The 14,629-nt window shown below is 34.1% G+C and overlaps 1 protein-coding gene across 15 annotated transcripts in view; it reads right to left on the bottom strand.

Annotated features, from left to right (window-relative positions):
• Positions 1-13,573: 13,573 nt before the first annotated feature.
• Otogl (otogelin like) overlaps positions 13,574-14,629 on the bottom strand; it is a 225,051-nt gene continuing 223,995 nt past the window's right edge. For 14 of the 15 annotated variants that reach the window (XM_074084013.1, XM_074084010.1, XM_074084011.1 and 11 more), the window contains 2 exons: positions 14,540-14,619; positions 13,574-13,941 (listed from right to left, as the gene is read on the bottom strand). In XM_074084013.1, coding sequence (XP_073940114.1) covers positions 13,741-13,941; positions 14,540-14,619 — 281 coding nt within the window. In that variant the 3' untranslated portion in view covers positions 13,574-13,740. The remainder of the gene's footprint in view (positions 13,942-14,539; positions 14,620-14,629) is intronic. The other variant, XM_074084016.1, reaches the window with a different exon arrangement.

Here is a 14,629-nt window from a genome sequence, read left to right as displayed (position 1 = left end):
TCAATGACCAGCAAGAAAATAGAGATCTGTCTCAGTTCTAAAATCACAAGGAACTTAATTTGTCCAATCTCCTGAATAAACTTGCAAGAAGAGAACTCTGAGCTTCAGATAAGGTGATCGTCACAGTCAATAATACAATTCTAGCCTGCAAGATACTGAGCAGAGAACTCAGTTAGTCTACGTCCAAGTTCCTGATCCATAGAAACTGTAAGATAACAGATGTGCCTGGTTTTAAGTAAATAAATTTGTGGTCACTGGTGCTTCACAGCAATAAAAAACAAATACTTGCCAAGTTCAGTTGTTATTGGCCAACCATTGCACTGGATTGTTTTTGAACTAGAGCTGACATAGGTGCCCTCTCCTTTATGTTGACATATACAAGAAAGGACACTACAGTAGTTGTGTGAAAGGTGCAGTGGCAGAAGTCTCCCACAGAACGACTTGCAATACCATGGGAAAGAATAAAGCAGAGGGCAAGAGAAGCAGAGATTAATGCATTCCAGTCTTTGGGGCATTTCATTCTTTCCTGCCCATCTCAACATTTGTTATTGGTAGGAAAAAATATGCATCTCAGATTCACTGAAGGACATCTGTTAAACAGACACTGGATCATGTGCCCTACCTATCCTAGACTAGTGAGTAATATCATTGGGATTTAAAACTCAAGTTTATCTAATTCTAGAATCTGGTCTCCTTTCTACTATTCACACAAAAATCTATGAAATCTCCTTGCTGACTGATTAAATAATTTCCTTGTCTTGGGTATAATTTAGGCCAGTTGTTGCTACCACAGGCAAATGAATATAACTATATGTATCCAGATACTACTTCAGTGTACAGTCTAATACATTTATACTCTATGTACTTTTTCTAATGTTAAGAAATCACTTTCTAAATGTTGATTTTAATATACTATTCTAACATTAAATGGTTCTCACATATGTGATGAATATTTATTATCCTAATATTATATTGAACTTATTTCCCTAAGATTCCTTCATAAAATATTATGGACCTTTTTTATAATATTGATATTTGAACCTCAGAATTTGTACTGTTTCAAAATAAAATAATTGATAAGATTTAGAGTACAAGAAAAGTATACTATTATGTAGATTTAAAAGTACATAGTTCTTGTGAAAATAAAAACTCAAAAATAAATGTTCATCACAAATGAAGAGAAAGCACAGTGCTCTATTTCAACCATCTGCCATATGATATGAAACACACATGTGTTAGACAAAGTCTAGCTGCCAGATGTGGTCATAAGCAGTATTCCTTTTTGACATTTCTAACTCTTAAGTGAAGAGAAGCTAACAGGAAGTTAGAAATTTTTTAAGTGATAGTTTCTGTTTTAAAAACAAACATTATAATCATCTATTATGGTTCACAAATTCTACATAACTGCTGTAATACTTATTATTTGAGGATTACTTTGTTCAAAATGGCTAATCATAAAGAGTGAGTGAAATTGCTTATCTATACTTTAAACACTCATATTTATACTTTGGGGTAATTTTGGTCTTTCAGTCCTTTGCCAAAATTATCATCTTCCAGACCTTACAATCTCTTTAAAAAAAACAAAAAAAAAACTATTTTTTTCAGATTCCAAAATAAACACCTTCTTATTGCACAGAATTTGGAAAATATAAACAAGTATATACAATCCCACCAGCTCAAGACAGCCATTGTTGAACATTTTCATGTATTTCTTCTCAGCATACTTTCTGTGCAAGGCACATGTGTTGTGGGAAACGCAAGGGAAACAAAGTCACTGAGACCACTTTGCACGAAGCAGGAATTTTATTATGCTATAGACTCAGGGAAGATACATTCTCAAAACCCTGAGCTCCAGTCAGAGTCAGGAGATGAGTTATGTACCGCCTCTACCCCACAGAGTCAGGAGATGGTTTATGTAACCAGGGTTTTATTGCAATATATAGTTCACAGGTGGTCAGAAAGACAAGCCAATTACAGAGAAACAAGTTGGTTACAGAGTTTCACCCCAACCCCACTACAGAATTTGGTCACAGGCACAGGAAATCTTGCAGAGCCTAGCTGAAGGTCTTTGACATTTTTGAGCTTGCAGAAAGCTGCTTGTAGCCCCCAGAATAGGGAATTCAAGGTAAATTCTAGACACACAGTAAATCCCAGAAAAATAGCCATGTTGGCTCCAACACATGTATCTTTTTTAACAATATTGGAATAATCCAGTTTTATATCTTTTTTATACAACATTCTATATTAGTGAAGAATCTTTGAAAGTATGGTTTTGAATTAAGCATAATAACTGAGCTACAAATGTCATAATTTATACAACAATAACCAAACTATATAGTTATAAAATATTTGGTTCAAAAAATATTCAAATGAGTCCTGAAGTTTAAAGTTGTGCAACACCAACACTCCTTAGTGAATTCCTGGCTCATGTTCTAAACATTGGAGAAGCAAAAAATAGAAAAACAAAACAAAATCACAAACTAAGATGGTTTAATAAGACTGAGTTCAGAAGAGAATCTAGTAACTAGATATAAATCTACCAAAACGAAGGAAGATAGCTTATATTTCTTAATTTTTAATTCTTTAACTCAGAGCATGATCAGTACCCATATTGTTACACAAGTGCATTTCTCAAAAGTATAATTTCTTTCATTCTATCTCCCAGGACTTTCTGTATCTATTCAGAGATAAGAGCTCGCAGGAAAAGATACATATAAGCACAGGCCCAAGATATTTTGTGAGACAAATACAGTAGATAAAGAAAGCATCCAAAAAAACAAATACAGTAGCTTTGTGTAAGCTCTTTAAAGTTTTAAATATATTTTGACAATTTAAGATATCAGAGAAGCATGAAATGGAGAAACCTCCATTTCTGCATAACTGAGATATGTCAGCAAGTGCCAGCTGGAACATGAAAAATGAAAGAATTGCATTTATCATCCTGCTCTGTAGCTGTAGGTAAAAGAATAAACATTTCACCATTCCTCTAGTGGTAATTCACATACCCTAATCATTAATAAATAACAAACATGGCATAAAATATTCCATAGGACCTACGAATTTTACTGCAGTGAAAGAAAAGGGAATATTATCCTGAAAATTTAGAGGGAAAACAGATGAACTTATGTAAGCATGCTGCTGAAAAATAATAAATAATCAGAAGAGATTTGGGCTTTCTGTAAGGTGAGAAAAGAAATATGATTTCTATAAAAGGAAGCTTCATATACATATAGAACAGCTTGAGGCTAAAACCATTGGATGATGTTTTCAAAATTAGATAAGAAATAAATACAAGTAAACTGAATTATAATTGTAATTGCAAAATTACAATCTACATTGAGCAGTTGTGAGGAAGTTCTATGGAAGAATAACTTGAAAACCTCTATAATTATGCTGAAAAAAGATAGATGAAGGACTTGAGAATAAATATCGTAGGTCTGAAAAGGAAAGAACATATACCTACTGAATATTCCTAAATATACAAGCATGTTAACAAAAGTGAAAGAATATCCAATAAAATATACTTGTAATTGAAGACATACATCTTATATATTTAGAAAGGGTGAAATATCAATGAGAGAGAACCGTACCCATACACATTTTCAGGACATTATTAAATTCAAACCCTAAAAGAAAATCTCAACAGGCAACCCCTCAGAAGAGAAATGAAGAAACATGCTTACATTCAAACCAAATACCATCTAGAAGAGGCTTTCCTTTTGCAACACTCAACACCCAAACACAGTGAAGCAGCTTCTACAGATTTGAAAAGAAATTATGACCTCATTTTTCTACCTAGTGAATATATATCAAGTCCACTCTAGATGCCAAATGCTGTGTTTTGCACTTGTTATTTTCATTAACCTCACACTAATCCATTACAAACTTTGAAAAATATGAAGTGTAAAATTGTCAATTGTCAAACTTACTTAGACACCCACTGAAAAAAGATGGTATAAGGATTTTGTCTGATAGCCTGAAACCTTAGTTATCTTGCCACACTGTAAGTAAAACCTCAGAAAATATATAATCAATGTACTTTTCTATAGAAAAATATTCAAGCAACAAGGAAATGAAGCAGACCTGAGATTCCAATAGGGGAGACATAAGGATGGGCAACAAGGGTTATATTTCACTCACATACAGAACTATTGAGTTATGTTATAAAATTGAATTTGCTTTTGTGTGCATGTGCGTGTGTGTGTGCGTGTGTGCGTGTGTGTGTGTGTAGGTGTATACATATACAGTTTTAATAGAAAATTTAGATATAAATTTTTTTGAGACAAGGTCTTACTCATAGCCCAGGCTTGCCTTGAATTTGCAACCCTCCTTCCTCTGCCTCCCAAATACTGGGATTATATTCACATACACCATGCCTGACTAGCTATTATTTTGATACAAAAATATATATAATTAAGAATGGAGAAAAACTTAAATCCCATCTTCTTTAATAAAATATAATCTTCCATATTTAACCCATCCTTAGATTTTGTTAATGCTATATTTTCAAACAATACATCATACTTTTTGTAATCTAGTGTAAAAATTTGGCTTTATCTAGACATTTCAAGCTTTCTAGTTGGCAGTTGTTAGTGAAGTCTGGGAAGATATGTTTCTTCCCCATAAAAATGCAATATAGTAATATACTAAGTTATATAGCTATTTGTATGGTTATTAGGAAAAAGTGAAGGCTAGAAACAAGGCAGTTGCCAAAGTTTGTGTATCTACTAGAAAATGTGTGTATCTACTAGAAAAAGGCATATATGGTGGGTAAGTCAGAAAAGGCCTCCTCCTTTTTTTAAATTTTTTATTCATTTATTCAATGTGCATACATTGTTTGGGCCATTTCTTCCCCTACCCCCGACTCTCTCCTACTCCCCACCCACCTCACTCCCGCTTCCAAGCAGGTTTGCAGGGGTCTGTCAATCTTGTTTATTTTTTCAAAGAACCAACTTTTTGTTTCATTAATTCTTTGTATGGTTTTTTTGGTTTCTATTTCATTGATTTGAGCTCTTATTTTTATTATTTCTGTCCTTCAATTTGCTTTGGGATTTGCTTGTTCTTGTTTTTCTAGGAGTTTGAGATGTATCATTAGGTCATTGATTTGGGATCTTTCAGTGTTTTTAATATATGCACTCATGGCTATAAACTTGCCTCTCAGGAATGCCTTTGCTGTGTCCCATAGGTTCCGGTAGGTTGTGTTTTCATTTTCATTGACTTCCAGAAACTTTTTAATTTCCTCTTTTATTTCATTAATAACCCATTCTTCATTAAGTAATGAGTTATTCAGTTTCCAGCTGTTTGCATGTTTTTTGTCTTTACTTTTGTTGTTGAGTTCTAGGTTTATTGCATTGTAATCAGATAGAATGCACGGTATAATTTCTATTTTCTTATATTTGCTGAGGCTTGTTTTGTGCCTAGGATATGATCTTTTTTGGAGAAGTTTCCATGGGCTGCTGAGAAGAATGTATATTGTGTAGAAGTTGGATGAAATGTTTTGTAGACATCAAGTAGGTCCATTTGATCTGTTGTATATCTTAGATCTTGAATTTCTTTATTGATATTTTGTTTGGATTACCTATCTATTGATGATAATGGGGTGTTGAAATCTCCCACAACCACTGTGTTGGAGTTAATATATGCTTTTAGGTCCTTCAGGGTATGTTTGATGAAATTGGGTGCATTGACATTGGGTGCATACAGGTTGATAATTATTATTTCCTTTTGGTCTATTTCCCCTTTTATTAGTATGGAATGTCCTTCTTTATCTAGTTTGATCAATGTAGGTTTGAAGTCTACTTTGTCAGAGATAAGTATTGCTACTCCTGCCTGTTCTCAGGGGCCATTGGCTTGGTAAATCTTCTTCCAGCCTTTCTCCCTAAGCCTATGCTTATTTCTGTCGGTGAGATGGGTCTCTTGTAAGCAAAAAATTGTTGGATCTTCCTTTTTAATCCATTTCATCAAACAGTGCCTTTTCATGGGTGAATTAAGTCCATTAACATTAAGTGTTAGTACTGATAGGTATGTGGTGATTCCTGTCATTTAGTTGTCTTAGTTGTTTGAAGGTTTGATTGTGTGTACCTAAGTTGAGGTTACTCTCTACTTTCTTGCTTTTTCTTTTCCTGTAATTTGGTGTTGACTGTCTTTTCATGGTTATGCTGGGTTTCACTTTCTATGTGCAGAATCCCTTGAAGAATCTTTTGTAGTGGTGGCTTTGTGGTCACATATTGTTTTAGTTTCTGCTTATCATGGAAGACTTTTATTGCTCCATCTATTTTGAATGATAGTTTTGCTGGGTAGAGTATCCTGGGGTTGAAGTTATTTTCATTCAGTGCCCAGAAGATCTTGCCCCATGCTCTCCTTGCTTTTAATGTTTCTGTTGAGAAGTCTGCTGTGATTTTGATGGGAGAATTTAGTTTTTTAAGTTCCCTATATATTCTGGTTATTAGTCCTTTGTCTGATGTATAGCTGGGAAATATTTTCTCCTACTCTGTGGTGTTCTCTTCAGTTTAGAGACCATTTCTTTTGATGAACAGAAGCTTTTTAGCTTTATTAGGTCCCATTTATCTATGCTATCTCTTAGTTGCTGTGCTGCTGGGGTTTCGTTGAGAAACTTCTTACCTATACCTCCTAACTCCAGAGTATTTCCTACTCTTTCCTATATCAACTTTAGAGTTTGTGGTCTGATATTAAGATCCTTGATCCATTTTGAGTTAATATTGGTATAGGGTGATATACATGGATCTAGTTTCAGTTTTTTGCAGACTGCTAACCAGTTTTCCCAGCAGTTTTTGTTGAAGAGGCTGTCTTTTTTCCATCATATATTTTTAGCTCCTTTGTCAAAGACAAGTTGGTTATAGTTGTGTGGTTTCATATCTGGGTCCTCTGTTCTGTTCCACTGGTCTTCATGTCTGTTTTTGTGCCAGTACCATGCTGTTTTTATTGTTATTGCTTTGTAATATAGTTTGAAGTCAGGTATCGTGATACCTCCAGCATTGTTCTTTTGAATGAGTATTGCCTTGGCTATTCTTGGCCTCTTGTGTTTCCATATAAATTTCACAGTAGATTTTTTCAATCTCTTTAATGAATGTCATTGGAATTTTGATGGGAATTGCATTAAACATGAAGATTACTTTTGGGACTATTGACATTTATACTATGTTGATTCTACCAATCCATGAGCATAGGAGATCTCTCCACATTCTATAGTCTTCCTCAATCTCTTTCTTCAGAAGTTTATAGTTTTCCTTGTAGAGGTCATTCACATCTTTTGTTAGGTTTACACCTAGGTATTTGATTTTTTTTTTGAGGCTGTTGTAAATGGAATTGTTTTCATACATTGTTTTACAGTTTGCTCATTGTTAGTGTATAGAAATGCTAATGATTTTTCTATGTTGATTTTATATCCTGCTACCTTGCTATAGCTATTGATGATGTCTAGAAGCTTCTGAGTAGAGTTTTTTGGGTCTGTAAGGTATAGCATCATGTCATCTGCAAATAGGGATATTTTGAGAGTTTCTTTACCTGTTTGTATTCCTTTTATTCCTTCTTCTTGACTAATTGCTCTGGCTAGGAATTCCAGTACTATATTGAATAAGAGTGGAGATAGTGGTTATCCTTGTCTGGTTCCTGATTTTAGAGGAAATGGTTTCAGTTTTTCTCCAGTAAGTATAATGCTGGCTGTAGGTTTGTCATATATAGCTTTTATAATGTTGAGGTACTTTCCTTCTATTCCTAGTTTTCTTAGAGCTTTTATCATGATATGGTGTTGGATCTTATCAAAGGTTTTTCTGCATCTATTGAGATGATCAGGTGGTTTTTGTCTTTGCTTCTGTTAATGTGGTTTATTACATTTATTGATTTTCATATGTTGAACCACCCCTGCATCCCTGGGATGAAGCCTACTTGGTTGTGGTGAATAATCTTTTTGATGTGTTGTTGAATTTGGTTTGCCATTATTTTGTTGAGGATTTTTGCATCAATGTTCATTAAGGAGATTGGCCTATAGTTCTCCTTTTTGGAGGTGTCTTTGCCTGGTTTTGGGATAAGTGTAATACTGGCTTCATAAAATGTGTTCGGCAGTTTTCCTTCCCTTTCCATTTCATGGAACAGTTTAAGGAGGGTTGGTATCAGTTCTTCTTTAAAGGTCTGAGAGAATCCATCAGTTCCTGGACTTTTCTTTTTGGGGAGACTCTTGATTGCTGCTTCTATTTCATTTTATGTTATAGATCTATTCAGGTGATTAAGTTCCTCTTGGTTCAGTTTTGGATGATCATATGTATCTAGAAATCTGTCCATTTCTTTAAAGTTTTCAAATTTATTTGAATATAGGTTCTCAAAGTAGTCTCTGATGATTTCCTGGACTTCCATGGTGTTTGTTGTTATCTCCCTTTTTGCATTCCTGATTCTACTAATTTAGGTTTTTTCTCTCCTCATTTTTTCAGGTTTGCCAGGGGTCTATTGATTTTGTTTATTTTTTCAAAGAACCAACTTTTTGTTTCATTAATTCTTTGTATGGTTTTTTTGGTTTCTATTTCGTTGATTTTAGCTCTTATTTTTATTATTTCTCTCCTATTTGGTTTGGGATTTGCTTGTTCTTGTTTTTCTAGGAGTTTGAGATGTATCATTAGGTCATTGATTTGGGATCTTTCAGTCTTTTTAATATATGCACTCATGGCTATAAACTTTCCTCTCAGGACTGCCTTAGCTGTGTCCCATAGGTTCCGGTAGGTTGTGTTTTCATTTTCATTGATTTCCAGAAACTTTTTAATTTCCTCTTTTATTTCATCAATGATCCATTCTTCATTAAGTAATGAGTTATTCAGTTTCCAGCTGTTTGCATGTTTTTTGTCTTTACTTTTGTTGTTGAGTTCTAGGTTTATTGCATTGTAATCAGATAGAATGCACGGTATAATTTCTATTTTCTTATATTTGCTGAGGCTTGTTTTGTGCCTAGGATATGATCTTTTTTGGAGAAGTTTCCATGGGCTGCTGAGAAGAATGTATATTGTGTAGAAGTTGGATGAAATGTTCTGTAGACATCAACTAGGTCCATTTAATCTATTGCATATTTTAGATCTTGGATTTCTTTATTGATTTTTTGTTTAGATGACCTATGTATTGATGATAATGGGGTGTTAAATTCTCCCACAACCACTGTGTTGGCATTTATATATGCTTTTAGGTCTTTCAGGGTATATTTGATGAAATTGGGTGCATTGACATTGGGTGCATACAGGTTGATAATTATTATTTCCTTTTGGTCTATTTCCCCTTTTATTAGTATGGAATGTCCTTCTTTATCTAGTTTGATCAATGTAGGTTTGAAGTCTACTTTGTCAGAGATAAGTACTGCTACTCCTGAGTGTTTTCGGGGGCCATTAGCTTGGTAAATCTTCTTCCAGCCTTTCTCCCTAAGCCTATGCTTATTTCTGTTGGTGAGATGGGTCTCCTGTAAGCAACAAATTGTTGGATCTTCCTTTTTAATCCATATTGTCAAACGGTGCCTTTTGATGGATGAATTAAGTCCATTAACATTAAGCATTAGTACTGATAGGTATGTGGTACTGATAGGTATGTGGTGATTCCTGTCATTTAGTTGTCTTAGTTGTTTGAAGGTTTGATTGTGTGTGCCTAAGCTGAGGTTGCTCTCTACTGTCTTGTTTTTTCTTTTCCTGTGGTTTGGTGCTGCCTGTCTTTTCATGGTTAAATTGGGTTTCACTTTCTGTGTGCAGAATCCCTTGCAGAATCTTTTGTAGTGGTGGCTTTGTGGTCACATATTGTTTTAGTTTCTGCTCATGGAAGACTTTTATTGCTCCATCTATTTTGAATGATAGTTTTGCTGGATAGAGTATCCTGGGGTTGAAGTTATTTTCATTCAGTGCCTGGAAGATCTCACCCCATGCTCTTCTTGCTTTTAATGTTTCTGTTGAGAAGTCTGCTGTGATTTTGATGGGTTTACCTTTGTATGTCTCTTGTTTTTTCTCTCTTACAGCCTTCGATATTCTTTCCTTAGTTTCTGAACTTGTTGTTTTAATGATGGTATGTCGTGGGGTAGTTCTATTCTGATCTGGTGTGTTTGGTGTCCTGGAGGCCTCTCGCATCTGTATGGGAATATCTTTCTCTAGATTTGGGAAATTTTCCGTTATTATTTTGTTGAATATATTACACATTCCCTCTGCTTGCACCTCTTCTCCTTCTTCGATGCCCATGATTCTCAAGTTTGGTCTTTTGTGGAGTCAGTGAGTTCTTACATTTTCTTTTCACAGGTCTTGAGTTTTTTAATTAATAGTTCTTTGGTTTTTCCTTTAATTACCATTTCATCTTGAAGTTCTGAGATTCTGTCTTCTGTTTGTTCTATTCTGCTTGATTGGCCTTCCATTTTGTTTTGCAGTTCTGTTTCATTCTTTTTTCTGAGGTTTTCCATATCCTGAGTGCTTTCCTCTTTAATGTTGTCTATTTTTGTCCTGAGTTCATTTATCCGTTTATTCATCATGTTCTCTGTTTCACTTTGGTGTTTATACAGGGCTTCTATGGTTTCCTTTATTTCTTCTTTTGCTTTTTCAAATTCTCTATTTTTGTTGTCTTGGAATTTCTTGAGCGTCTCCTGTACATTTTGGTTGACCCTATCCAGTATCATCTCTATAAAATTCTCATTGAGTACCTGTAGTATGTCTTCTTTTAAATTATTCTTGTGGGCTTCATTGGGTTCTTTGGCATAGTTTATCTTCATTTTTTTGGAGTCTGGATCTAAGTATCTGTTTTCTTCATTCCTCTCTGGTTCCTGTACTAATTTTTTGCTGTGGGGAAACTGGTTTCCCTGTTTTTTCTGTCTTCCCGTCATTGTCTTTGGTGTTGTTACTGTTCCTGTACTGTGTGCAATTAAGTATTTTCTAGCTTGTAGTAATAACAATGATAATATTTAGAATGGAAGGGTGAGCTGAGATGGAAAGCAAGAAGTTAAAGAAAAGAGAAAAACAAATACACAGACAAGAAGGAGAAAACAGAACAAGGTATCAGACAAGATAGTTTCAAAGGTATAAACAGGGCATGTTAGTGTACTAATTGACAGTAAGCTGAACAGACATTAGAGATAGAGAGAGGATTGAAAATCAAAAATAAAAACAAAATAAAGATAATAAAAATAAAGAATAAGTAAATGAAAGAAATATCTATATATAAAAATGAATTAAAATAAAATGAAAAATAGAAAATTTTTTTAAAAATCCAAAAAACCAAAAAGCCAAAAAACCTCCAAGGTCTAATGCAATGAAGTTTCAGTCTTAATAATTTGGGTGTCTGTCTCATTCTCCAATCCTGGATGCAGGCAACTGGTGGCCCGGGGGCCCTCCTGGTTTCTCCGTTTAACGTGAAGTGGAGATTCTCTGCACTGGCTGGAGGTGTGGAGGGGTCAAAGTTATGCCTCTTCTCAGTGATTATGCCTGCAAAGTATGTCTCCAGCATCTCTCCAAGATTTCACTACAGGAGGCTCACTTTCTGCTTCCTCCCTCTAGCTGCCATCTTGGAATCCCTCCAACATTTTTCTTTTGAAAAGTTTTTTCCATGCCAAATTTGCATGTGTCCAGATTTCTTGTTAAATTTCTCAATCTTTTCTTTTAGACTTCTACACATCAAAACAGAATTAGAATGACACTTCACACTCAAATTATAATGAATTTCTTCCCTTTTTTTTAAAAAAAACTTCTGTCTTATTCATACAACATTGAAATCACAGGTTGGCTTAGAATTTATGCTAACGTATAAATCCAAATGTGTCTTGTCCAAGTGACTATCCAGTTTTCCCAACACCATTTACTCAAAGCCCATTAGAACCTCTCTGCTGACTTAAGAGTTACCTTTATCTTATGCAGGATAGGTAAGACCCGCTTCCTTTCTAGACTCTAGGTTGCATGAAAGTAAGGACTATGTTAGCTTTGTTTTGCCTGTGTCCCCTGAGCTTAGAATAGGACCAGCAACATGGCAGGACCTCACTATATACTGGTTAGATTTTGTGGAATGTTTATGAAGTTCTGGGAGAATGTTTACCTTTTCCCCACAAATAGGTTTAAAGATTATTTAATATGTTAATTTAATAGCAAATATTTCATCAAGTGGAAATAATAAATGAGTGATAGACGATTTACAACATTACATGTATCTATTTGAGGTTCACATGTTCTCTTAAGCAAAATCTTAATATTTTAAACAAAAATTTAATTCAATCTATATGCCAAGAATCAAGTACTGAAATGTTTACATTAAATATAAGATGGTCATTTTTCATATACAGTAAATACTGGGGCTTTGCAGATGCAATATTAATTCTTCCAGCCATCTCTAAGTAACCATGGAGGTCCAAATATTTAATAAATTACAATACTTCTGGGAAGCATAACTCAGAAATGTAAAAATTAGTATCTGAATGAAGTCACCTAGCTCAAGCCTGAGTCTAGTTCATCAGACCCCAAGCATTTGCTTTTCAATGTGATTTTACTGCTCCTTTCTTGATTTTGGACTTCTTTTGATACAATCACACTATGGCATTCCCTCTTCACTGAGGAAGAAATTCAGATAATTATATATTATAGATGGAAATAATTTCAGAATTTGCAAAGATCTCAGGACATATTCCTTGCAAATATCAATAATCTATTGTATTTTAAAAGTGCAGCATCCTATCATAAAATTAATACATTCAGATCCTTTTATCTCACACTTCATTGACAAAACAGCAGCATTATCAGCAAAATAGAATTCAACTTCAATAATATGTAAATACATCTTAAAAGTCAGATGTCAGTGAGACAGCAAGTAGCTGACTAAATGTTAAATAGTAACTACATTTAAAAACAGTTTTAATGGTATAAAAATTAAATCTCAAGATGTTCCTCTGTTTAGCAACTAACATTGTATTTTCCTGCTCCTTATTACTGAGATAACTATTCCAGTGGGGGGCATTTTCAAAAGCACATTAAACTTCAAAGCTTTAATTCTATCCAATACAAATTTTTCAAGACTGAAAGATTCTTTGGTGGTCACAATACTGCACTGTTCAAGGTTAAAGAATATGAGATTGGAATAAAAGAAATCTAGAACTTAATCCAACTGCTAACATAAACTCATATTGTTACACTGAATGAATTTATACAAGTCATACACCTTCTCTGGTTATCTATTGCACCTGCAAAATTAGAGGAATTGGTACATCCCTAGTAAACATTAGGGCTTTTAATGATCTAAAATCCTATAGTTCTATGCTGTCTCTAAACACACAACTCTCTATGGCTATGTATCTGTCAATTTTGACTGATCAAATTTGTCAGACTAAACAGTAGTGACTGAAGAATATCTTAACTTGGATAGCTATGGTAGACTTTGCAAATAAAAACAAATAGTGAGTAAAATGGAAGGAATTCTACAAAATACCCTTTTACTTAAAAGCATATTTCAGATTTGTGTCATGTTGCAATTATAAACATAATAGCATTTTAGCTGAACAACTTGAAATGATTTGGTTCGCTAGACTAAAGCAATAAACCCAATTTTGCCATTACATCCGTACATATTTTGTGCCAACAAAATATGTACAAATTTTCATACCCCAATAGTCTTGAAAATGAATTGTTATTAAACAGTAGAAGTCTTCCAACTGCCTAAACAACAGTTAACTCTATTTAATGTCATAATGTTGTATTTCATTTAAAAGTAGGTTTCCCTTGGAGTTCTTAAAATCCAAGAGTTCTAGTTCCATTGGCATGTGCAGTCTATGGGTTCCTGCAGAGTGTACATAATTTCAGTGCCATTTCCTGAGCAATACAGAGGCACAGTCAAGTTTCGCACTCCATTTTCACGACAACATTTGCAAAACCTTAGGTGACTTTCAACATTGATGTTATATATGGTAGCTGATGGGCATTTTCCATCACAAGACGCAACATTAATCTGTAAGGAAAAATGAGAAAAATAGCTTTAATTTTTGAAAACACTGTTATTATTTGATCCTAGTAAGGAGTCAGGTGAAAGCAAGGCTTTCTTCCTTCTATCGTCAATCCTCAACCTTCTGTATGTTAAAAGATACATTCTACTTAGCTCATATAAACATCAAAGGGATGTTCAGTGGGGATGCTCACATAGCATTGCTGTTCTAGACAGGTATCTGGAACAAATTAATTACAATCTAATAATTCTACTATCATGTGTGTCATTGAAAGAGCTCAAGTAGAACACAGAATAGGTCATATTAAAGGGAACAGAGTCAAAATTAGGATAATTTTTCTTGAGTAGAATTGCATAATAAGAACAAAGTGTATTCAAATATTTTTATATTAACTTTCTCTGTCTCTGGATTGCAGTTATTTAGAATACTGATTGTGCTTAGTATAATTCATAATTCTTCAAAATAATACTTTAATAATGTAAGAATACTTTCAAAGTTGAATATTGTATGTTGACAAATAAATTTGTCAATGCTATGTGCTCATGACACATGCTCTGGAAAGACACATATTTTTTATGTAACAAATTATATTGTTGTACTTACAGAGCTTTGGCTTACACAATCCTGTTTCCTTATGATTGATTTAATGACCACTTTCTGGCATATTCTTTCTTCTCGTTTGCCTGGTAAAAT

The sequence above is a fragment of the Castor canadensis genome, chromosome 8 (assembly GCF_047511655.1).
Source record: "Castor canadensis chromosome 8, mCasCan1.hap1v2, whole genome shotgun sequence".
Taxonomy (NCBI): Eukaryota; Metazoa; Chordata; class Mammalia; order Rodentia; family Castoridae; genus Castor; species Castor canadensis.
The sequence above is the reverse complement of the archived record's forward strand: the minus strand, read 5'-3'. Positions and strand labels throughout refer to the sequence as shown.